The 27,442-nt window shown below is 37.0% G+C and overlaps 1 protein-coding gene across 1 annotated transcript; it reads left to right on the top strand.

The window, feature by feature from the left end:
- The first annotated feature begins 4,483 nt into the window (after positions 1–4,483).
- Positions 4,484–5,605, top strand: LOC106137450 (fez family zinc finger protein erm-like). Its single transcript, XM_013338280.2, has one exon. The coding sequence runs from the start codon at positions 4,484–4,486 to the stop codon at positions 5,603–5,605; it is 1,122 nt and encodes a 373-aa protein (XP_013193734.1).
- Positions 5,606–27,442: the final 21,837 nt, after the last annotated feature.

The raw sequence follows: 27,442 nt of genomic DNA, 5'->3' as shown, positions 1-27,442 counted from the left end.
TATATCCCTAGCGGGGTAGACAGAGCCAACAGTCTTGAAAAGACTGATAGGCCACGCTCAGCTGTTTGGCTTAGTGATAGAATTGAGTTTCAAATAGTGACAGGTTGCTAGCCCATCGCCTAAAAGAGGAATCTCAAGTTTATAAGCATATCCCTTAGTCGCCTATTACGACATACGTGGAAAAGAGATGGAGTGGTCCTATTCTTTTTTGTAATGGTGCCGGGAACCACACCGCGTAAAATCTAGTGACAAGGTTAATAATGAACAGCGTGATAACGGAATGTTGTGATGTGAAAGAAGATTTGTGTAGGTATATACCTATACTTATAATACGAAACATAAGTAGTCTGGGTTGCCTCGGAGCCAAAGTTAAGTAGATACTCCGACGAAGAGAGATGAGAGCAAATCACTTTGTTTTCTTTTGAATCCCCTGCGATCCTCCGGATGAGGAGGTCTGAGGGCCGCAGGGGCTTGTTACGCGACAATAGAGATTACTTAAAAAAATTGTTATAACAAATTATTGTCACTTTATGCGGATGTTATACTTAGACAAGTAGAATTATATTTTATTACGCCACTTGATGTCTGTATGTAAGAGCTATGTTCCCCGGGACTTCGCACCCGTGGCAATTTCAGGATAAAATGTTATACCTATTCTATGCTAGTGTAGTAAATTTTGTGTAGATTTTGCGTGAAAGCACGAGAAATAATACATTCACAAATACTTACAAATATTCGCATTTATTATATTCGTGTTACAGCTGAACGTGGCCTATCAGTCTTACAAGATTGCTGGCTTTGTCTACCCCGCAAGAGATATAGACGTGATTTTATGATACAAATGTTAATGTTTGACAACGGTACACTAAAAAACTTACTGCAATCTCAGTCACTCAGTTGACAACTGAATCACTCGTCCAGACTAAAATTGGTCTTCCTTTTATACACATAATCAAATAAAATAAGGTAAGGACTGGGAAGACGGAGCCATAGGTCTTTTGAAAAAGCGTGGAGCCGTATGGCTCAATGCCAGAACTGAGATTCAAATCTTCCTGATTTTTATAGCAAACCCCAAACACTGAGCTACAGCGAATCAATTGATCAAACACACCACCAATTATAATTATTTGCGCGGCGCGACTCGCGACCATATTGCTCGGGTTAACAGCGGCACATGATTTGAGCTTATTCCTTTTACGTCATGTTCCTTAATAGCCACATATTTAATTTTCACATTGCACTATAGCAATATGGAGTCAAATTTAGTTCTAATGACTTCTAGTTATATTGATATCAGGTACTTATTAGGTATATTTAATGGATGTTACTACATTTAAAACATAGAGTAAAAAAATATATATAGATTCTAATTCAATCGCAATTATTATATAAATTACATAACATGACATAATACATATAATCACGTCTATATCCCTTGCGGGATAGACAGAGCCGAAAGTCTTATAAAAACTGAAAGGCCACGTTCAACTGTTTGGCTTAATGATAGAATTGAGGTTCAAATAGTGACAAGAAGCCCATCGCCTAAAAGAGGAATCCCAAGTATATAAGCCTATCCCTTAGTCGCCTTTTACGACACGGGTAAGAGATGGAGTGGTCCTTTTTTTTCTATAAGTGCCGATAACTACACGGCACTTTGCTGCTTATAATATAACGAGAGTATTTGAAAAGTGAACGTGAAAATCCTACTACTATTATAAAGGCGAAAGTTTGTATGGATGTTTGTTACTCTTTCACGCAAAAACTATTGAACCGATTACCATGAAATTTGGTATGTAGGTAGCTGAAGACCCAGAATAACATATAGGCTACTTTTTATCCCAGAGTTCCCGCGGGATTGATAGGGTTTCCATGCGGACGAAGTCGCGGGCGGCCTCTAGTATACAAATAGTGTGAAGTTAGGAATATGTCGAATCAGGAATGAACCCCCGCCGCGTTCCGTTTCACCCCATTGTTCCGTTTGCCCCGGGGACAGGGACATTGTTTTCTGGGTCTTAAGTGGTCTGTTGTGATGAAATGTGGTCTGTAGGGAAATTTATGTTTCAAGTGGTTATATCGGCTCGATTGTTAATTAACAGCAGCTGTTGATACCGTGAGACGTACTTACTTAATAAATTAAATAAATCAGTGATTGTATTAATTTTAATCGGAGTACGTAATGATCCTGCCCTCTTTAGCATTGTGTATTTCTTTTTTTTAGTTTATTTTGACACAAAAAGTCATTATAACATTTTTACAATAAGAATTACATACATATTAAATAGACAAATAGCGCAATAAAATTTAACAAAAAACATATAAATTATGCTAGTGTGTTGACAACATAACAATTGACAAAATAGCTAAATAAGTAACTGGTTAACGTACGTTTTCTCTTTTAATATATGTATAAAGGAAACTGATTGACTGACTATCATATCGATGCACAGCTGAAACCGCTGGACAGATTTGATATTTGGCATAGTGTCAATTGAAATTTTTCTTTTGACCTTACAGCTTACTCTAGTGTTGAAGAATTGGTTTATTCAAAGTTAAAATTTTCAGCAAATAGAACATAAATTAACAAAAAGAAATAATAATTCTACTTCGTATAGGGCTAATAGGTTTGAAAATATATTCAGTCAAATTTTTCAAGAAACCCAGTTATAGAGGGCATATACCTACTGAGTGCCGTGTGGTTCCCGGCACCAATAAAAAAGACTAGGACCATACCATCTCGTTCCCATGGATGTTGTAAAAGGCGACTAAGGGATAGGCTTAAAAACTTGGGATTCTACTTTTAGGCGATGGGCTAGCAACCTGTCACTATTTGAATATCAATTCTATCATCAAGCCAAAAAGCTGAACGTGGCCTATAAGTCTTTTTAAGACTGTTGGCACTGTCACGTCTATATCTCTTGCGGGAGTGACTATGGCAGACAGACGACACACAGCCCAAACCGCTGGGTCCAGTGACTTGAAATTTGGCTTGTAGGTTGCTTATATAGTCTAGGGGTGCACATTCCCGCGGGAACGGCAATTAATTTTTCGTTTCACGCAGGCGGAGCTGCGGGCGTACTCTCTAGTCTATACTAATATTATAATATATTATATTGAAAAGTTTGTTTGTTTGTTTGAACGCGCTAATCACTGGAACTTCTGGTTCGAATTGAAAAATTATTTTCGTGTTGAATAGACCATTTATCGAGGAAGGCTTTACGCTATATAACATCACGCTGCAACTATTAGGAGCGAAGAAATAATGGAAAATGTGGAAAAAATCGGGTAAAATTATTCGTCCTTGAGGGCTTCAATGATGCCCAAAATAACTATTCCACGCGGACGGAGTCGCGGGCGCAGCTAGTTAAAAATAATTCGTATTTGTCAATGTCCCTCACGAGTTACCACCGCGCTGTGGCGAGGCGTGCCCGAAACACCACAAAGCAGGTTGGAGGCGTTCGTACTTGTTTTAAGTAAATTGCTTCGGGTGGCACCGTGCGGAATACAGAGGGGAGAGAAATAAACCTTGATTTATCATAAACTCAGCTAAGCTTAACTGAGGAGACAACAGAATCCGCGAGAAACAGTGTGAAAACAAAGACATCTCTATTTGTATGTTATATAGATATGAAGGTACTTACTTATTTATACGAGAGATGAAAGACAATCTATAATAATTAAAGTGTTGAAAATACATGTTATGAAAATGATAATAATCAATTATGTATTTCTCTTTTTATTTATTAGTAATGATTAGTGAATATTATATTTATTTTTATATAATTAAGTATTAAATATATATTAAAGAAAGAACATATTACAATCAATACCTTGAGAATAGGTAATTTTTTAATAATTAAAAGAAATAAAGGGCTGGCCTCTTTAAAAAAAAATATGTTACCACGTTTATTTTAAATACGATTTTATTCATTCAAGAATTTCATTGAATGCTTTTAATGATATGAAAAATGCTTTAAACAATATAGGTTCTCTTAAACCTGTGCTGTCATTATTTGAAGTGGCTTTATTTCTATAGTTTCCACATTCCGCGTGGTTGGGGTTGTGTTTGACGCTGTACCCTTTCTGATGAAGTCGCGGCTTTGTTCGCAAATCGTTTGCAAACATTCGCCCCAATTGCTTTTTGTCAATGGATTTTTGATGTCGACTGACGAAGTGGAGTATTCAAATGACGGTACAGTTCGGAGGACGTTTTTATTTTCTATTTACACTTGGTCACTTGAAACTTTAAAGGCAGCTGCTTGGTCTACTGCCTCGAATATGGGGAAATATATATATGGGGAAAGTTATGAATAAAGTTAAAATAAAAAGACATGCGATCTAAATCGACATTAACATATTATTAAAACTTCATCGAGCTATTTGCCTAGACTTTTTTTTGAATGAAACTATACGTCTATAACATATCCATAACATTTTAACTCCTATCAACTGTATGTTCATCAACTGTCTTTTATCCACAGATGCAATGCAGCCGTTCCAGACGACCGAGCGGCCGGACGGGCCCCGGGAGCCCTCCCCGGACCGCGCCAAGTCCCCGGACACGCCCACCGCCCCCGTCCTCAACTTCTCCATAGCTCGGCTCATGGAACCCGACAGAAAGAAGTCCGTCTCACCCGAACCTCCTCACCATCCAGGCTTCCTTTCTTACGGAGCCCAACTCCTGGACTCAGCCTTCAAGCAGTACATCCCAGCGGCCAGAAGACAACTAGTCTCACACTACCCTCTTCTGTATTACGGGCCCGATCTAGTCTCTTTAACGTATGCCCATCAACTACACTTACCCAGACCTCCAGCTCCGACATCACCGGTCCAAAGGCCTCAAAGTCCTAGGGCTCCGGCGGCAGACCATGCTGTATCGTCCACCACAGGGCCGACTCCATCTCCAGCGAAAAACAAGAGCTTCGCTTGTGGGGATTGTGGCAAAGTCTTCAACGCTCATTATAATTTAACGAGGCACATGCCAGTCCATACTGGAGCGAGACCTTTCGTCTGCAAGATATGTGGCAAAGGGTTCAGACAGGCATCTACTCTGTGCAGACATAAGATTATCCATACATCGGAGAAGCCACATAAATGCCTCACTTGTGGAAAAGCGTTCAACCGCTCCTCGACACTGAACACCCATGCTCGGATCCACGCGGGTTACAAACCCTTCGTCTGCGAATTCTGCGGCAAGGGATTTCACCAAAAGGGCAATTACAAGAACCATAGACTCACCCACAGCGGGGAGAAGGCTTATAAATGCAACATTTGCAATAAAGCCTTCCATCAGATCTACAATCTGACGTTCCACATGCACACACACAACGAGAGAAAACCGTTCACTTGTAGTATATGCGCGAAAGGTTTCTGCAGGAATTTTGATTTGAAGAAGCATACGAGGAAGTTGCATTTAGGCGCTGGTGGGTCCAATAATGGCGATTCCTCTTTGGACACACAAGACGAGTCCACACAGGAAGCCGCTCCAAGTCCAGCAGAAGAGGTCAGTAGAGCCGCTTTCCGCCCCTTCTTGGGGTCTTCTTACCCTCGTCTTTTGGACCCGTCCCGGATGACAGCTCCCAACACGTTCTTCTCCAAGCTGTTGTGACCCGCCGCACCTTACTTCAATAATTTCGGCGATTCCAATGAGTGATTTGAGTAGGATTTGATGTACAGTTAGTTAATTTGATCCGTCGAGTGAGAATTTTCACGATAAAATGTTAGGTCTTGTGAAGATTACTATCTTGAAATGCGTTACAAAAGTTCTCTTACTTCTTTACTCAACAAAAGCGGTGGTGAATATTTATATGAAGTGCTGTCGTTTTAAAATAAAAGTACCTACTGCTGATATTGCCACAACGAATGTCCGATACTTTGAAAAATTTTCGCATCTGCTGTTTTTTTAAGTAATCGTACAGCAGAACGTCAAGACTATTGGCTCTGTCTACCCCGCAAGGGATATAGGCCTGATTATATCTGTATAATCGTAAGAATGTTGATAAGCTGTATAGTTAAGTTAAGAATGAATGTGATAATTACGTATTAGGTATACTTATATTAGTTAATTGGTTTGAAAATTAAGCCGTCTCCACTCTCAGTATTTCAATAGAAGCACTTTTGGTCACTGTTTTATGAGGCATATTCTATAAAAAGTAGGTGTGAGGGCTTTCAGTCAGAAATGAAATCTTTTGGCTGTAAATTTTCTCTTTGTACCGATAAAAGGTGAATTTCAATTTTAGTTTATTTGTTGCATATCACATTATATTGTACATTTCCGTGCTAATTACTTAAATTGTCACTGTTTTAATAATGGGTACAATATGAACCCAGTAAAAAAATAGTTTTGAGAAAAATATTGTTTATGTATCTATATTATTATCTATATTTATGTATCTTTGAACATCACTTGATTTGTCAAGTCTTTTGGTTTCAAAACATTGGTTAACGTCGAATATATAACTTAAACTAAGTTTAGTTACACTTCCGAAGCGTCAGTGCAGAAGAAGCGGTAAAGAAGCGGCTTTTTATACCAGTTGTAATAAGTACTATAAATTGTTCAGCTCACAAGGGTCTCTCATTTTAAATTCGAGGACTCATGAACAATATCCATCAGTCATAACATCGTCTAGATAAATCAATTTTGTAAATTTTAGGCATCTTTATGTGGTAGTTTTTGGGAAATGCAGGAGGATTTCCGAAACAATATTCGAATATTCAATATAGCTTAATGTATTGTAAATATTTTTGTATGTCAGTGTGGTGTACAAATTTGTGATCTATGTACATATATTTTTAAAAATTAAAATATACTTTTAAAATATGTAAATATACTGTTTAGATAAAATGGATTCTAAATAAGTATATATGTAGTCCATGTAGTATTATAGCCAATAGTCGAATCAATACTTATTCGCCGTGTGGTTCCTAGCACTTTGGAATAGTACCACACATATCTTTCCCATGGATGTAAAAAGCGACTAAGGCACGCAATCTGTCACTATTTGAATCTCAATTCCGCCATACGCCCAGCTGAATGTGGCCTTTCAGTCTTTCTGAAATTGTAGGTTCTGTCTACCCTGCAAATGAAATAGACTTGCTTGACGTAAGTTTTTTTTTTGATTCAACAATTGTCATGATGTTTATTGATTTATTTATTTATCTAGCTTTGATGAAAAATAGCATACTCGTAAGAAGAAGAAAGAAATATTTTTTTATAAGTTATACCTAGAAGATTTTAATGATCTGCTGTAATTTTTTTTTTGGGAAATCCACTTTCAGAATGTGTAAATATATAGTTAAATATATTATTAAAACGAATATGTGGTAGTAGTCATAGTATTGAGCTGCAATATGAGATGTAATTAAATATACATATGCATTATACAAATATATAGTTTCTTTTACCATAACTACATTACTTTTAGGCTGATAGTAATAGCTGAACGTGACCATTCAGTCTTTTCAAGACTGTTGGCTCTGGCTACCCCGCAAGGGATATAGACGTGACCGTGACGTTTGTATGTATGTAAGCATTATTTTTAGGCGATGGGCAACCTGACACTATTTTCATCTCAATTCCATCATTAAGTACAGCTGAACGTGGTCTTTCAGTATTTTCAAGACAGTTGACTCTGTCTACCTCTTAAGAGATAACGTGATTCTATGTATGTTAATTACATTTGAAACACCTGACTTAGCAGACATAATGAAAGTTGATACTATCACGTCTTCAGGAAGCCTCCAGGCTTTCTGGGGAAAAAATGTCTTGCCATGCTGCCTCCGCGGGTCCAGGTGGAAGAGGCAAGCCGAAGAAATCCTAATACAGGTTATCAATGGTAATATGCGAGTTAATAAACTTAAAAGTGAGTAAGTCAAAGACGGGACGAAATGGACCGAGAAATGTCATAACATACATACATAAAATCACGCCTGTCTGCCCTGTCATAAATGTCGGAAAGTGGACCGTAGACCCCGAAGCATAACGCTTTCAGCCAGGAACAATACAGGGATAAACTAAAGAAAGAAATTTTAAACAGCCTAGTAAGTATAGTACAAATATTTGATGGTAATTCACACCAGTTATATTAAAAAAAAATCTCTTCCCAATGACAATAATATGGCTTCTAAACTTAACAGCTAAGAATGAGACTGGGGTCTCTTAAAGATGAGAAAGAGACGCCATTTTGGTTCAACTTTTATTCAGATTTTTTTAATATAATAGATTTGAGTGCATTTCACCTCAATCGGCCTGGCCTTAGGTGGCATGTTTATATTTCTGCAAGCAAGCAAATAGTGTCTATTCACTCTTGCTTCGTAATTTTTTAAAATGTCAATGCAAATCCAAACAATGCCAACTGCAAAATCAAAAATCCATAAACAAAATTGACTCTCGAACCCACTTCCGGTTCCGTATCGAATGGCTGCCGTTATCCGAGTAATTTTTATAAAGCTTTTGTTAGCTTTCGCGAGGTTTTGTAAGCTCGTGCGCATGCGGCGCATTGTGTGAACTGAACAGTCGAAATTATAGAGGTGGACCGCCTTCGCAGCGGTTCTCAACCTGGCCGATAAATATAAATGGCAGTTAGTACGTACACACACACACACACACACACACACACACACACAGATATCGTGGCTTAAAAACTGAGAGTATCGAAGTCCGTACAAAGTGGAGAGAGAACAGCGAACCACTGACCCTGAAGCAAAGTTGTTCATTTCGTCCACTTTGGTAACAAACTATTTATGACACATACCATATGATTCAGATTTGTACAATAGGTATAAATTATATTATAATTAAAAAATAAAGAAGAAAAAAGAATAGGTATACTCCATCTCTTTCCCAAGGATGTCGTGAAAGGCGACTAAGGGATATGCTTGTAAACTGAGGATTGGATGGGCTAGCAACCTGTCACTATTTGAATCTCAATTCTATCATTAAGTCAAACAGCTGAACGTGGCCTATCAGTCTTTTGAAGACTGTTAGCTCTGTCTACCTTGGAATGGACATAGACGTGATTATATATGTATGTATGTATGTAAAATATTTGTAGCCAATCACAAACAGTTCACAAACCACTGGCCTCACGTCGCGTCAAACGGCACGCAGTAACTCGAGTCCGTATAATTACGAGTTACGAAAACACCGAGATCGCGCTGCGCTTTTGTGCCTTCAAAAGCTTTGTAAAAGCACAATGGCGGCAGCAGATTGACTTTAATTAAACGACCGTTAGACCTTTTGTTCTTGAAGTTGGGGCTCGATAGTTTGGGCTTGACAAACTCTTGATCTTGAATTTTTTTACTAATACATACATACATACATATGGTCACGTCTATATCCCGTGCGGGGTAGACAGAGCCAACAGTGTCGAAAAGACTGAATGGCCACGTTCAGCTGTTTGGCTTAATGATAGAGTTGAGATCCAAATAGTGACAGGTTGCTAGCCCATGGCCTAGAAAAAGGATCGCAATTTTATAAGCCTATCCCTTAGTCGCCTTTTACGACATCCATGTGAAAGAGATGGAGTGGTCCTATTCTGTTTTTTTGTATTGGTGCCGGGAAAGGCGTGATTTTATGTATGTATGTATGTATGTATGTGCCGGGAACCACACGGCACCAAAAGATGAGGACGTCAAAATATGTATATCTACGATGTGTTACAATCTATTGTAGTAATTCAGATAGTTCAGAATATTATTCTCTTCTCCCCAGCTCTCGTTAGTACCAACCAATTTGTTTTGCTCCGACAAGCGGAGCCCGGGGGCAAGCATAGTACGTCACTTGATCACGTCTCGCGTTACTTGCCAATTGGCTGAACACGCCGCCATGACACTGACATGTCAAATGATATAGTACCAGTTAACCGCACATCAAGTCACCTTTGCATAGAACTCTATGACGTGGTGAAACAGGTGAATTTGCAGTGAATTTTTTGTAGGTTTATATGGTGGAGATTCAAATTCAAAACTTTTATTCTTAATTGTAGGACGGATTATATTACACATAGTATTTTCATACCTTAACCTTTCGACCCACACATTTCCCTCATACCATTTTAAAATAACCTAATCTCAACAAACAATAATTAACATATATAATTAATTAACAAAAATAAAAAATTAGGACCTCTCCACCTCATTCCCATGGATGTCGTAAAAGGCGACTAAGGGATAGGCTTATTAATTTGGGATTCTCCTTTTAGGCGATGGGCTAGCAACCTGTCACTATTTGAATCTCGATTCTAAAATTACGCCAAACAGCTGATCGTGGCCTATCAGTCTTCAAGACTGTTGGCTCTGTCTACCCCGCAAGGGATAAAAACGTGATTATATGTATGTATGTGTGATAATTTTTCATTTATAAAACTTGACGATTTGAAGAAAATGCTGCAGTGCAGTTTGTTACCGCTTCTTCTGCACTGACGCCTTGGAAGCGGCAGTAAACTTAGTTTTAAGTAATTTATTTGACGTCAATCAATGTTGTTAAACCATACGTTTTGATAATTATTAAGCGATATATCCTATAATCCTATAATAATAAATAAAAATTTTGAATTTGTATAAAATTTTGAATTTGACTTGCTCTAACAGGATTTAAGACGGCACATCTGACCCGAGCAGACAGCTCATATTCTTCTTCCTCTTGTCTTTAGTTCTGGTTACATCCTCATCTCTCTGAAGTGGAGCACGGGGTGCACCTTTGACTATGCTGGTGATGATTATTGGACTGGATTGGCAAAGTTTGGTATTTACAAGTAGCGACGTCTGTGAACTTTGTAGAGGAAATTAAAACGTTTTGGATCATGATCAATTTGGCATAAATTACAGACTTCCTGATGTTATCCCTCACCGCAAGATGATCGGTTGGCTATCCAACTAATGTATGTTACCCAGAAAATAATCATTGGCACACGGCCGAGGCAGGATTTGAAACTGTGCCTCTATGCACCTCACGCAATTTAACCTTGTTGAAATGACAGCCGACGCTTTCCTATTAAAAAAAAAACAACCTAACCTCCAAACAAACAATAATTTCTCCGTCATCAAACTGGCACTAACAGGATCCGTGACGTCACATCTGACTCGGGCCGACAGCGCAGCATATTGTTCGCGTTTGATTGTGACGCGCGCTCCCCCCTACAATCTGCGCGCTCTTCAAAAACCCGCGGCTGCTTAGACTTAGAAAAGTTATAGATGCGGCAATTTTTGTGACGATTTTTTTTTAAGATGTGGTTGCTTTTCGGTTGATGGGTGTGCAGGGATCTTAGCAATTTGAATGAATGAATAAACGTTTATTTTCATCACAAAAATATATCTAACACTAAAGTATTCAGTTAAAGTAAAATAAACGGTATGCCTAAATTGAAATACTTACGAATCCGACTTCTACAATATTATTCTATTGCAATACCCCCATAGCTCTACTCAACTTGCCTAATCATGAGAAGAATGCGCAGAAATGCGGTTTGACATGGAAAATTAAAAAAAAACCCCCCGTTACTCCTAGTTCTGTCTTTAAAAGCGTACCCTGTTTTCCCAAGCAAAAAAAAACTAAGAAAATATGAAAGAAAGAGACAAATAAACATACTTAATTATGGCTTATACAGAATAACGATATAACGCTGCTGTATAACAAGTTAACTGCTTGACGCTTACGATCGATATATAATACGAGGGATTTTTCGTCGATTTATATAAAAGTTTTTAAATTAAATTTAAAGGTTTTTAAACTGTTTAAAAAGCACATTTAGTCATTCTTCAGCCAATTTCGTTACAGACTTTTTGGAGTGAGTTCAAACAAAGAAATTTGAGATTCAAACACAATGCTTTGATTTCAAAGAAGAAAGAAAGCAAGAAAGTAACATGTCTGACAGACAAGATACATTAAATTATGTAGAAATACAAAAACAAGAAAAAAGTTAAAATAATGCCAGTTCTATACCTACAACAACCAACTCTATGCGGTTATTACGATTTCCCTCGCTTTTTATATGATTTGTTCATTGGAGTGCAGTTAACATAATGTTTATTGCTCCCCCCCTCCCCTCCCAACCCCTCCTCTCGTGTTAACTCCTGTTTATTGGCCGGCGATTGTTGCAAGTCGAATATTAATCGATGTTTTGAGTACTCATAATAAAGTTACGAGAGGTCTTGATAAATTTGTTGAACTTCATTGTTTGATACAAGAGGGTAAGTTATGAGGTTGTAAACTATTCATTAAGGTCAATTAAATGAGAATAATGTGAATGTGTAAAAGTCCCGTGTAGTTCCTAGTACTAAAGAATAGGATCGCTGCGTATCTTTTCAATGGATGGCGTTAAAGGCGATTAAGGGATAGGCTGATAAACTTGAGATTCTTCTTTTGGCAATGGTCTACCTATCACTATTTGAATCTCGATTTCATTATAAAGCCATACAGCTGAACGTGACCTTTCAGTCTTTTCAAGACTGTTTGCTTTGTCTACCCCGCAAAGGATATAGTCGTTACTACATATAGATATAGGTATATGTAATGTCTACACATTCTATAATGATAATTACAGAAATCGGAATGAAATATATATTTAGTCCACAATAGAAAAGTTCTGCCAGTTTTCGGGACGACGCGTCTCTCGTGAGAATGACAGCAGCCGTCATTGAGGGCTTATTCTGTAACATTTGTATTGCGAGAGTTTAATCGATATATTTATTATTTATTTAAAGAATAGAACGACAAAATGCTTGGACACAAATGCCATGTATTTTCAAGACGCCGTACCACAGATAAACAAGAACAAATAAGGGAGTTTGTTTCTGAAAATGATTTACCCTAATAATAAAAAGATACACGCCTACAAGAAGAATCCCAAATTTATTTGACTTTACCTTCATCGCCTTTTACGGCATCAATGGAAAAATATGAATAAGGTGATATGAATATATAGATATGAATTACCATTTTAACAAGTAAATCTACAGGTTTATTTGATAATAAAATTAAAACCTTAAACTTAAATAATTAACATCTGCAATCGATCAGAATAAGGCCGCGTCCACACTGCGAGCGTGGAATTTGCACAAAACACGAGTTTTCCGACAATAGTGTAATCCCGCTTTGTCTGTTACAATACATTACAATACAATACAGCACAACACAGTTCGACAATCACACGTAAGCCTATTAGAGGCGGGGGCGAGTTCGCGAGAAATAAGTACGCGAATGGACAGACAGAGCAGAAATGTATTTGGGAATTGTTAATTGGATTTGAATAAATGTTATTAACTGAGACAGTTCTCTTAAAAAGAGGGTGTTATATTAAGAGGTGCCCGAATAAAAAAGAAATAAGAAACAGATGACTTGCAGTTGTGGACTTTCCTATGGATGTTGTAAAAGGTGACTAAGGAAAAGGCTAATTAACTTGGGATCCTTCTTATAGGCGGTGGGCTAGCTTCCTGTCACTATTTGAATCTCGATTGCGATTCAGTATTTCTAAGACTGTTGGATCTGTCTACCCCGCAAGGGATATAGACTGTATGTATTGCTAATAATACAGCGGCGTGTCGCTATTTAACTTAATTATCTAGTTCCTTTATTGTTTGCCCGCTGACTGGAAGAGATCCCTTCATGGGATAAGTCCGCCATTGCAAGTGATTTATTTCTTTTATAACTACATATGTAAGTACTATTTCTTGTAACTGTGTTAATTTCTGTGCAATAAAGATGTGCAACAAACAAACAAACAAACAAACAAACAGTTTGTCCTGTGTGTTGTCTGTCAGTCCTTCAGTAATAAGTTTTATATATATATATATATATATATGTATAACGTAAATCACTTAATAATATTTTATTTTTACAATATTACAGACACAATTTGGAAAGTTGTTTAAATTATGAGTACGAGTAGAATAATACTCAATACAAAATTGTACAAATATTTCATCACAATAGGTATATGATGCAGTTTATAAGAAAGTACAAATTCGTGCGATGTAACATTCACATTTATTTAAATAGAATTTAATAATGGATTACACGAACCTCTTTTATGACACAATATCAATCGACAATTACACCAAGAATTACAAAATTCTATCAATAAGCTATTCCGTTAATACATTACGTTGTGTTTCTCACACGATTGCCAACTCAGCTCTTTTTGTGACATTTAGCGATTTCTTGGTTACATCAGCGCCCATAATTAGAGCAAGAGATTAATACACGTACCTACATACATTAAAAACACGTCACTTCACGTCACGTCACCCGGAGGGGTAGGCAGAGACTACATCTTTCCACTTGCCACGATCTCTGCTTAGTTTCTCATTGTCCACATTGAAACATCAATCATCTTCATGCAAGCTCGGCGGTTTCGGGTGCTCTTGACCAGACCATTTGCCAGGACGTCATTTATCAGAGTTTGATCAACGTACGTTCGTCTAGACCTTCCCTAGGAGTGGGAAGATTTTATTTAATATTTTATACATATAATTTTAATATAATATAAATATTTCAGTTAAAAATTGTTTTTAACAAAACTTAATACCGTTTTTGCAAATTATGCAAAACGTGAATTGTATGCTCAAACTTAAATTTTTAAAAATACCTACCTTTAACTCTTTAGCGCTTATCTCTGGCAATTTGGCACTTTTTCGGTATATTATCGCGCTTTTTCATCGGATACCGTTGGCAACATTTTCCAAACACCGGTCATCGGTAACTTTAGAATTTCGGCAGCTTTGAGAAGCTCGGAAGTTGCATTGATGCCGGAAGTTGAATATTGAGGTACGTTGTATTGTAGAGTAAGGGATTAGAAGTGTTTAGTGGGATCTCAGTGAATGTTTGGGGGTGTCGGTAAAAATCGACTCTTGTTATTTTTTTTGGCCAGTTAAGGCGATGACATGTCACGTTGTTTAATTTTCTTAACATATATACAGCTATATTATCAGGAGGAGGTTGTCACCAGTTAAGGAAATATTTTTTTTTGTTTTGATACTTTTGAATTAGAAATAGAGGAAGACCGTAAAAGACGTGGATGAACGATGTAAAGGATATTATGAGTAGAAAGGGAGTGACCAGTGAATTGGCAGGTGACATAAGTAATTGGAAAAAACTAACATACTGTGCCGATCTCACGTAGAAAGTGAGAAAAGGTTACAAAAAATACTTACTTTTAAATTAAAATATAAAAGTAATAATATATTCATAGGGTTGTGTTTAATTACTAAGCCTGTTTATTAATTTCACGGTAAATATAAGTTTATATTACAACATGCATAAAATTACTCGTTTTTCCCGGAGCGGAGCAAACTACATGTTGCCACTTGCCACGATCCCTGTATACTTCTTTCGCTTCATCCACATTCATAACTCTCTTCATGCAAGCTCGTTTCAGGTAAGTTTATTATATTTTTAATTCATTATTTATTATTATTTTTGCAAGAAAAGTCCTTTTGGATATTAGGGACATTTGTCTTCTTTTTATCTATATAAACTTAAATACACCAAAAATTTAAGCGACTAAGGGATAGACCTTTAAACTAGAGATACTTCTTTTAGGCGATGGGCTAGCAACCTGTCACTATTTTAATCTCAATTCAATCATTAAGCCGAACAGCTGAACATGGCCTTTCAGTCTTTTTACTGACTGAGACTGTTGGCTCTGTCTACCCCGCAATCGATATAGACGTGATTATATGTACCTATGCATGTGAAAATTTGAAGGGACATCATCGCCTTAACTATCAGTGTCTTCCAGGCGTGTCCCACTGATTGGCTCAATGTAGCGGCATCAAACCTCAATACCTTCGCACAAAGGCCTGCCCTTTAACCACAAAGCAAGGACGATCAACCGCAAACGGTTAGTTTTGTGCTCTGTGCCCTGAATCCTGCAGGAAGACGGAAGTCCGCGGCGGATTTGAAATAAAAATGGGATGAAAAGATGGAAGGTAATGTAACTTCTGTTGACAAAAATTACGAAGTGTGACACGGCTTTCTAAATCATGGGTTCCGTATTCGATGTCTATACTAATATTAATAAATATATACGGAACAAATAACACTGACGCCTTGGAAGCGGCAGTAAACTTAGGTTTAAGTAATTTATTTGACATCAACCAATGTTGTGAAACCAAAAGATTTGACAATTATTAAGCGATATGAAGTATCCTATAATAATTGATAAAAAAATTTGAATTTTGAATTGAGTTTAACTCGAAGTTCAAGACTTGTGTTACGAGATAGTAACTAATCAATACTATAATTATTTTATAATAAATACTTACTTATATAGATTAACATCCAAGACCCAGGATAATCAGGCAAAAAGTTTGTTTCTTATTATGCCCTGACCGGGATTTAAACCCGGGCCCTGCTATTAACAAATTAATTAATTATGTGTTTGCTCTAAATTTTTTTACCGGCTGTTTATTTTTTTTCCAGTAAACTGAACGAACCCTAAACATTTAAATAGATGATCTAAAGAAAAAAGATGATTGTCATCTTTTTTCTGGGTGTCTTTAGAATGAGAATTATCAACTTTTGTGCAATATTTGGCAATAAATGTGGATTACCACTAAATATCTGTTATCTCTTTCCCTCTCATTCATTCATTATCTGAGCGTGTTCCCGGTTTCATTCCTAAGCCTTTTTTTGTTATGGACATCGTTGAAGGCGACTTAGGAACAGACAATAATATCGTAATATTTAAAATCGAATTTTGTGTTTTATAAATTTTATGTATTATGTTGTGTGAAAATAAATCTCTACTTCCCTACTTATAGGTATTATAAATGCGAAAGTAACTTTGTCTGTCTGTAACGTTTTTATGCCAAAACATTTAAACAGAATTTGATGAGATTTCGGTGACCTTTCAGTCTTTTCAAGACTGTTGACTCTGTCTACCTCGCAAGGGACATACATACATATAGTCACGTCAATATCCCTTGCGGGGTAGACCACTACAACAGTCTCGAAAATACTGAAAGGCCAAGTTTAGATGTATAGTTTCATGATTCAAATATTGAAAGGTTACTAGCCCATCGCCTACAAGAGGAATCCCAAGTTTACAAGCACATCCCTTAGTCGCCTTTTACGATATCCATGGGAAAGATATGCAGCGGTTCTATTCTACAGTGACTTAAACCACTGGTATCTACTATAAGTACTCTGTCAATGAGAATAAACCACAATGTGCATTATTTGAATCTCAATTCTATCATTAAGCCAAATAGCTGAACGTGGCCATTCAGTCTTTTCAAGACTATTGGCTCTGTCTACCCCGCAAGGGATATGGACGTGACCATATGTATGTGCATTATATTTTACTTACCTACCTATATTTTTAATCGTGAGTAGGTACCTACTCAATTTCATTAACAACAAATGTATCTAACTCTCCATCAACAAAGTATCGGCTTAACATTGCAACATACAAACAAACATTTCTGCTCCATTTGACTACATGATTTGAGTCAATATTTGAGCGAATTCTAAACGGTGTAGCAAGCGCCGCGGGGAGGCGCACATATGTCATGTTGAAAAGTATTCCTAGAGGAATAAATTTACATACATACATATAATTACCTCTATATCCCTTACGGGGTAGACAGAACCAACAGTCTTCAAGAGACCAATAAGCCACGTTTAGCTGTTCGGCTTAATGATGGAATTGAGATTCAAATAGTGACAGGTTGCTAGCCCATCGCCTAAAAGATTTCCAAGTTTACAAGCGTTTCCCTTAGTCGTCTCCATGGGACAGAGATGAAGTGGTCCTATTCCTTTTTTCTATTCGTTAAATGCGACTTACGGATAGACTTATGAACTAGGGATTCTTCTTTAAGGTCAATATCTTAATTCTATCATTGAGCCAAAGAAATGAACGTGGTCTACCAGACTTTTCAAGACTGTTGGCTCCGTCTACCCCGTAGACGTAGCGGATCAAGCGAATGGGAAGCCATTTGATCGACTATGAAATATGAAGTGCAGGTAACTAAGTATATAATAACATCATTTCCTTTCATTTATTTCAACAATTTCCCACGAGCATTTCAAATTAAAACTATAATAATGACGTGATCAAAAACAAAGCCGGTGGCACGCGCCGTGACGTCACAGTTATGACGTCACGTGGCTCGCAAATTAAAGCGGGCTATTCACGTGGAAATAATTTGATTGGACGCCGGAAACCAATATGTTTTCTATGTTAACTGCCCCTAATTTGATGGTTGATTAAGTGCTAATGGTTTTATGATATTGATTTTGATTAGTATGTTTACATACATACACATAATCACGTCTTGATCCCTTAAAGGGAAGACAGAGCCAGCAGTCTTAAAAACATTGAAAGGCCGTATTCAGCTGTATGGCTTAGGAGTTTAGATTCAAATAGTGACAGGTTGCTAGCCCATGACCTGAAAGAAGAATCCTAAGTTCATGTCAAGATGTCGTAAACCGCGACTAAGGGTTAGGATAAGCCTAACCATATCCATATTCTTTTACAGGCCTGCCAAATACATACATACATACATACATATGTTCACGTCTATATCCCTGGCGGGGTAGACAGAGCCAACAGTCTTGAAAGGACTGAATGGCCACGTTCAGCTATTTGGCTTAATGATAGAATTGAAATTCAAATAGCGACAGGTTGCTAGCCCATCGCCTAAAAAAGAATCCCAAGTTTGTAAGCCTATCCCTTAGTCGCCTTTTACGACAATAAATAGGCGGCGCCCAAAGTAAAATAACAGCATTTTTTTACTTAAATTAACTTACACTATTTCAAGTCTTTTCAAGATTGATGGCTCTACCTACCCCGTCAGAGATAAAGATGCGACTGTTTGCATGTATTCTCTATCTATTCTAAGTGAACTGTGTTAATATTTCTGTCTTTATTACTCATGGGGTAGACAGATTAATGAATATCCGTTTTCGTGAATCAAGTGTATTACTACGAGTGGATTTATAGAGGATGCGGGCAGGACTCTAACCTGCGACCAATTTATTTGAACTTCCAATATCCTGCTTACGAGAAGTTTCATCTACCAATACAAAAGTGTTTTCGTCTTATGTGGTGCAGTGGTTAAGTGGTCGCTTCTGAGTCAAAAGGTTAACCTGTTCGAGTCCCGGCGGGTACTTTTAGAATAAATTCTTACTGATTTTAAAGTTACTTAATAATCTTTCAAGATATAATAAGAAGGTGACTAATTTAATCAGAAAATTACTTTTTTTAGCTGCAGTGTAGTTCTTCTGCTCTGACGCTTTAGAAGCGGCAGTAAACTTAGTTTTAAGTAATTTATTTGACGTCAACCAATGTTGTGAAACCAAAAGATATAACAATTATAAAGACATGTTGAACTGTCCCATAATAATTAATAAAAGATTTATATTTGAATTTTAAATTGGTCTTTTTATACCTAAGTATTTTGATCATGTAATAAGAACTAATTAAATTTAACTTTATATGCTGTTTATATCGTGTAGGTACGCATACTTTTTATACATATGAAATCCGTCCTTATGTTAGCTCTCAAGGCTTAACCGCTATACCGATTTTAAGGAAATTACCTTCGTCCTGAATTTCAAAAAAGTTACAAAAATTTTTTGCAGTTCATTCGCTCGTTTTATTGTTTACTAAAAAAAATAAGTTAACAAATAAAAATATTATTTAACAAATGATTTGGCAAACTCGTTTTCCGACTGTTTATTTCTAAAACACCATAAAGTAATCCTAATCTGCGCTAAATTGTCTCACCAAACACCCAATCAATTCGAACTAGCGGAGGGTTGTCGGACTCGAAACAACGAGGTTACAGAGGTAATTTGACACATGTAATATTTTTTAAATAATATAAATATATACGGAACAGATAACACAGATTGAGTTAACCTCGAAGTAATTTCGAGACTGGTATTACGAGATACTAACTCAACGATACTATATTTTATAATAAATACTTATATGTAGGTATAGATCCAAGATGAAGGCCAATCAGAGAAAGTTCGTTTCTCATCATGCCCTAGCCGGGATTCGAACCCGGGACCTTCGATGTCACAGACTACCGCAGTACCACTGCGCCACAGAGGCACCCTAGACGCTACAGAGGATAATTTTTGTCGTTAATGTTATATTACCTAATTAATTTTTTCACTTATTTCCATGTGTCGTGTGATTCCAGGGACAAATGAAAATAGAATAGGATCACTCCATCTCTTTCCCATGGATGTTGTAAAAGGCGACTAAGGGATAGGCTTTTAAACTTTGGATTCATTATTATTATTAACTTGGGATTCTTCTTTTAGGCGATGGGCTAGCAACCTGTCAGTATTTGAATCTCAATTTTATTATTAAGCCAAGCAGCTGAACTTGACCTAGAAGTCTTTACAAGAATGTTGGCTCTGCCTCCCCCGCAAGGGATACAGACGTCATTATATGTATGTATGTTCACTTATGTTAAGAAAATAATAATTTGAATTTGGAATGATTTTCAAAAGCTTAACTTCTTCACCGTCGTTGATTCCGGGGGTGGTAACATACAGGGCGGTGACCGCGGAGGCACGCGCCTCATCACGGATACAAACTAATTATCTGACGACTGTCGCGCCACTATCGCGCCTCTATCGCGCCACTATCGCGCCTCTATCGCGCCACTGTCGCGTCACGGTTCATTAAACAAGTTTATATCCTGTTACGGAATAAGTCACTTAATAAAATATAATTATCTTTATGTGAAAGAAGGTATTGACAGGAATAGAAATAGTGAATGCTTAGATGGTCTGGTCATGTGGAGACGATGAATGAGAGCTCTCTCTCTCATCTCTTCCTGTTCCCTGTTCACAGAAGTGTTTCGGGGCTCGGGATCTGCCTTCCGATTTAGGATGAATAATCTTAATAAGCAGGTTGATCTCTCTTTCCCATGGACGGCGTTAAAGGTGACTAAGGAATTGGCTTATAATCTTGGAATTCTCCTTTTAGGCGATGGTCTAGCAACCTGTCACTAGTTAAATCTCAATTCTATCATTGAGCCAAAAAGCTGAACGTGGCCTATCAGTCTTTTTAAGACTGTTGGCTTTGTCTACCACGCAATAAAGACGTGTCTATATGTATTTGCTTTTAAAAGTGCTGACTTTATAAAAATAGAATCTCCTCCCAATTTTCTTCTACAATTTCTGTCAACGCCAACCGCCTCAATGTTTTCTATAATAGCAATAATGTCTTTTGATTTTTCTTAAATCACTCTCTTCAGAGTAAGTAATAGAAAAACCTCAATAAATCGCAGGCACAATCGGCTGGCAATTTGTCAGGCTGCCAACACCGGCCTCCCTTCCACACCACAGACAAGTAATAGTAAAGACTAGATAAACTACTAACTTACGCGTTTTTAATTTTAATACAATGTCTATGCCTATATCACGTGTAAAAGTTTATATGTAAAAAAACCGTGTGGTTCCAGGCTCTATAGAATAGGACCACACCATCTTTTGCATGGATGTCGTAAAAGACAACTAAAGAAAAGGCTAATAAACTTGGAATTATTTAGGGCGATGGGCTAGCAACATGTCAGTTTTTGAATCTCAATAACATTAAGCCATACACCTTAATGTGGGATCATGGTAAGTGGAAAGATGTAGTTTCTGCCTACCCCTGTGGGAAAGAGGCGTGGATAGACAGGGCGAACAGATCGAAATGACTGAAAGGCTACGTTCACCAAAGATGGAAATGAGAAGCAGGTTATTATGGATAAGGTATTTGGCGTTATGAATTTTGTTACTTTTACCTATTCTGTTGTTTTAATTTATTAATTTAAACTTTATGCATGCATAAAATGTCACCAGGTAGACTATGCCAGATTTTTTTTCTTCTTAAAATATAATTTTTTACATCTTTACAGTATTTCGGATCATTAATTTAAGACGAACGTACTTTTACTACTACTACGTACAAGGTACCTTGATCAAATCGGAGGCGTTCTAGCAAAAGATCTGGTCAAGAAACCGAAACCGACGAGCTAAAAGAATTAAGGACGTCCTGTTAAAGGGTCAGGTCGAGAGTACCCGAAACCGCCGAGCTTGCATGAAGAGTGTTATGAATGTGGATGAAGCGAAAGAAGTGTACAGGGACCGTGGCAAGTGGAAATATGTGCTCTTTTAATGTAATTTAAGTATTTAATTTGGATTTCATACTTAATTTGATGTAATTTAAGTATGAAATCCAAATAAAAAAATAAAAAACTAACCAGATCTCTTTTCATTTATAATTATAACAATCTTTGCGTAATCTATTTCTGCAGCAGTCAATGACGCCATCGCAAATCGGTAGTCAGGACAGATTGTCAATAAGAAGGGCGGGTCGCAAATATTTGAGTAGTGTAATCGGTTTGGGAATATGGGATATGAACCCCGGACCCTGCGACGGGGTGACGGCGGGCTCAGACACCGGTTTAACGCCACTTTTAATTATGTGCAAGTCGGTAAGTGATTTTATGATTTGTGATTTATTATTAAACTGCGTTAATAAAAAAGTACTTCATTGTTATATTTTAAGTAAGTATTCCAGGTAATTTTCTATGCATGAACCAAATTTCATCAAAAACCGTATAGTGAATTTGTTTAAAATAACATCTAAATAAATAAATAATCACAAGGTATTTATATACCTAATGCCGAGTGGTTCTTGGCACCAATACAAAAAAAAATGAGGACCACTCCATCTCTTTCCCATGGATGTCGTAAAAGGCGACTAAGGGATAGGCTTACAAACTTTTGATTCTTTTTTAGACGATGGGCTAGCAACCTGTCACTATTTGAATCTTAATTCTATCACTAAGCCAAATAGCTGAACTTTACATATGGTCCCCCAAGGATCGTATGTAAAGTTGAAGACCTCAAATGTCAGAAAATTACACACATACATATGGTCACGTCTATATCCCTTGCGGGGTAGTCAGAGACAACAGTCATGAAAAGACTGAATGGCCACGTTCAGCTATTTGGCTTAATCGCCCATCGCCTAAAAAAGAATCCCACGTTTGTAAGCCTATACCTTAGTCGACTTTACGACATAAATGGGAAAGAGATGGAGTGGTCCTATTCTGTTTTGTATTGGTGCCGGGAACCACACGGTACAGAAAATGTCAGTAAAATTCTTTCTTTTTATTGAATTTTATCCTTTCTTATATAATATCAGTGCTTCTAATTAAAGAAAAGTTAGTTATGTTTTTCTACATGCTACTTGTGAATGTTCCGCCTAGCCCAGCTGGCGAGTACCTATGCACACACACTCTTCAACACATAAGTATATGAGTGTCTTTGCCGTAAAGTTCATTACTTCAAAATAAGTCTTAACGTTTGTAGGCCCTGAGAAATTACTCTACCTATTGTTCCTAATGAGAATGAGATTTGAAAACAACTATCACAGTTGTAGGTACATTTTTAAGGGAGATTCGACCCTTAAGCAACTTTTTCAACATTAAACATAACATAACACATAATCACGTATACATCTCCTGCGGGGTAGACAGAGTCAACGGTAGATGGGCCACGTTTAGCTGTTTGGCTTAAGGATAGAATTGAGATTTAAATATTGACAGGTTGCCATTTCCTAAAAGAGGAATACCAAGTACTTATATAAGCCTATCCCTTAGTCACCTTTTACGACATCCACGAGAAAGAGATGGAGTGGTCCTATTATATTTTACTACATAGAAAAAATTTAAAAATATCCGTTTTCTTCAAATTTTGTAGGTACTATTAAGCTTTTTTAATGTTGTCATTTTTGGCGCACAAACAGAAACTTAACTAATATTATGTGCCGAATATTTGATCTGTACCTACATGATACATAAGTATCTATTATAAATAATATTACTTAACCTTTATAGAATGTGTAGGCTCTGTAATGTTACATTACTCTATGCCAACACACGACTTGCGACGGGCAAGCGTTAGCAAACAGTTCATACTAACCTAATGAGAAAGAACGAGACGCACCTATACCGCTCCTATACATCAGAGCGAGACAACTAGATGTGGCGGGCGAAAGCGCAAGCGATGGTAGACAGAGATGGGGTACCATTTTGTATGGGTTAGAAAAGGAGAGGTATAGGTACTCAGTGTTGCTTGGATTGTGAATAATTCAGGCACGAACGCCCTTTAGGTTCGCATCGATTCAGGCAGATTTGACCTTTTGTGTATATAATGTTGTATGTGTATGTGAACAGGTGTGTATGTATGTATGTACAATTGAATACATTGGTATTTTGTTCAGTTTCCACTCGAGATTCCAAAGTAATTTAGGTAAGTTTGACTAGCCGTGTGATTTTACGGTAAAGCGCAGAACGAAATTAAATTAAGCCTCTTTCTACTTCTTTTTTCGAGAGACTACATCTGTCTACTTGACATGTAGGTATGCTTACATTCTTCTTTCGCTTCATACTCACATCACTTTTCCGTCGGGTTTTGGTACTCTTGACCTCTCTTGACCTGACCTTTTGCCGGAACGTCTCCGATTTGATCAAGGTAAGTTCGTCTTGGCCTTCCCATTCAGTCTTTTTCATACATAAAGATATTTCTTTAAGCAAAATTAACACAATTTTAACCAGTCAAATAGTTGCATACGGCGTGATTAATTTCTACCTAAACTTTATTTGAATGACATATCTATTAATTACCTATGTTCTTACATTCGTTTGAGTGCTAACGAATGCTTTTACATTACTAGTTAGGTGTGGGTTAAATTAAGATTTTTAAATTGAAAAGAAAATTAACGTCATTAGATATTTTATAAGCCTGTATGTAATTTGTCATGTATTCATTTTCATTCAGTATTCATCAATTGTGTGGTCTAGGGGTGCATTAAAGACGATTTTGGGAAGAGAAATTGGCGGCTATTTTTATTTACGCAGGCGGAGCCGCGGCCGTAGACTAGTAAACTAAAACCGAACACACTAATAATATACAAGTATGTTATTACCTTTTAAGTAGTAAGTTTACTATTTAAGAGGTTACTTTTTAATCTGCTTCAATATTTTCATAGGGAGTTAAGTTCTGTTGTTTCAATAAAAAAATTAAGACTAAGAAATCGCGCGAATATTTAATGGCATTATGAGGATAGATTTTAGGTAAGTATACCTATCTAATAATTGTAACGCCTACTGCTTTGACTATGTCTCGGGAGTTTAGCTCTGTCCTGTCCTGCCTGAGGAATAATGATGTGTACCTATGTGTATGTGATATCTTGATAAAGTAAATTTTAATCAAACTTGGTTTTTCATAATTTCTGTAAGAAGAGAGCCGCCTTCCATTTATATGTTCCTTTATTAAAGTTGGTTAAATTTCGAAATCCTTCTCTAAAGTGTAACAAACATGAACTTTCCTGTAAACCACATCAAAATCGGCTCAACAAAATGCGAGATAATCGCGGACAAACATACGTAGAGAATCAAACTGTTGAAGACGGTTCAAAAAGATGTCAAGAGTCATTGACAAAACCTTATAAGTAAGTATATTTCTGACTATTCCCTTCACATCCAGATCTTAGCATACCTAAATATATATACCAAGCACTAACGACTCTTGACGGCCTCTGTGGCGCAGCGGTAGTGCGCTTGTCTGTGTCACCGGAGGTCCCGGGTTCGAATCCCGGCCAGGGTATGATGAGAAACGAACTTTCTCTGATTGACCTGGGTCTTGGATGTTTATCTATATAAGGTATTTATTATTAAATATAGTATCATTGAGTTAGTATCTCGTAACACAAGTGTAGAACTTACTTCAAGGCTAACTCAATCTGTGTAATTTGTCCTGTATATATTTATTTATTATTCTGATTTTATTTTCTTCACATCCAGATCTTAGCATACCTACATATATATACTAAGCACTAATATAAAAACCCTGCGTGGTTCCACACCCAGATTCATTAAACCAGCCGGCGTGAAGGCCCCTCAGGCGCAGTGCTATCGGTTCGACTTTGATCCGCGAGGTTCTCAGTTCGAGTGCCGCTTTGATGCACCAATATTTTGATGCGTACACAAGTGCATGCTAAGGGTGGTTTGGGTAAAATACAACTTAAATTAAAAAGAAAGGGACATGTTTATGTCGAGAAGATGTAATTCGATACTGTTATCTCGATTCTATCATTAAGCCAAACAGCTGAATGTGGCCTATCGGTCTTTTCAAAGAATCGGCTCTGTCTACCCCGCAAGGGACATAGACGGGACTATATGTATGTAATACTATTTTATAATTTCATAAAAAAATAACTACTTAGGAACAAATTATATCAAAGTAATAAAGCCGAGTGATTTCCCGCACTTTAGAAAAGGACCACTGCCATGGATGTCGTAAAAGGCGACTAAGGTATAGGCTTATAAATTCATCTTCTTGAAATTATATATACCTAATTAAGAGTTATGCATACCTGTATAAGTATAATGAAGCAAGATGAAAGATAAAGAAGATATTTTTCCGCGAGATTTGCGAAAAACCTGTATTCTAATGCACGTCGCGTTAAATTCATCGCTTTTTGTAATAATATAAACTCTGTGTATGGATTAAAATAAAAATCTATTTTTTACTCAAATAAGCGTGTACGTAAGCTACGCAGATGCTAATGGCTACGAACGTGCTACGAGGAGCTACGACAGCGCTACGAATGCTACGCACTTTTTCTATTTTCATAATTTAAATGATACATACATACATACATACATATGGTCACGTCTATATCCCTTGTGGGGTAGACAGAGCCAACAGTCTCGAAAAGACTGACAGGCCACGCTCAGCTATTTGGCTTAATGATAGAATTGAGATTCAAATAGTGACAGGTTGCTAGCCCATCGCCTAAAATAAAGAATCCAAGTTTGTAAGCCTATCCCTTAGTCGCCTTTTACGACATCCATGGGAAGGAGATGGAGTGGTCCTATTCTTTTTTGTACTGGTGCCGGGAACCACACGGCATTTAAATGATTCTCAGCAAATTCAATAGATACAAAAAATCACGCCTCTTTTCTGGATATTAAATCTTCTTTCCACGAACCTTACAGAAATATCCTATTAAATAATATAGGTATGTAATCTCGTCTTTATCCCTTACGGGGAAGACAGGGCCAACAGTTTCGAAAAGGATGTTCAAGATTTTTGAATGAGACGTAGTAGGTATACAGTATTTTTGAGTTGTGTTCGTAACACAAGTCTCGAACTTACTTCGAGGCTAACTCAATTTGTGTTGTCCCGTATATTACTTATATATTTATACTTATTTATCGATTTATAATATTGAGTTGCAAATAGTCAAATTAAAACTCAAATTAAATCAAAATTAAATAGTTCAAACTTGCCATAACCTGCAGAGGTTAATTCCAGAAGTCTCCTTTTAAATAACCGTCAATTTATGCGCCCGCGTCTCCCAGTTTATTTAATCAAAGGAATAAAGATACCGCATTAACATCGTGAAGGGGAAATTTTGCA

Source organism: Amyelois transitella, chromosome 25 (assembly GCF_032362555.1).
Source record: "Amyelois transitella isolate CPQ chromosome 25, ilAmyTran1.1, whole genome shotgun sequence".
NCBI lineage: Eukaryota > Metazoa > Arthropoda > Insecta > Lepidoptera > Pyralidae > Amyelois > Amyelois transitella.
Note: the sequence above shows the minus strand (reverse complement) of the source record. Positions and strands in the feature narration are given on the sequence as shown.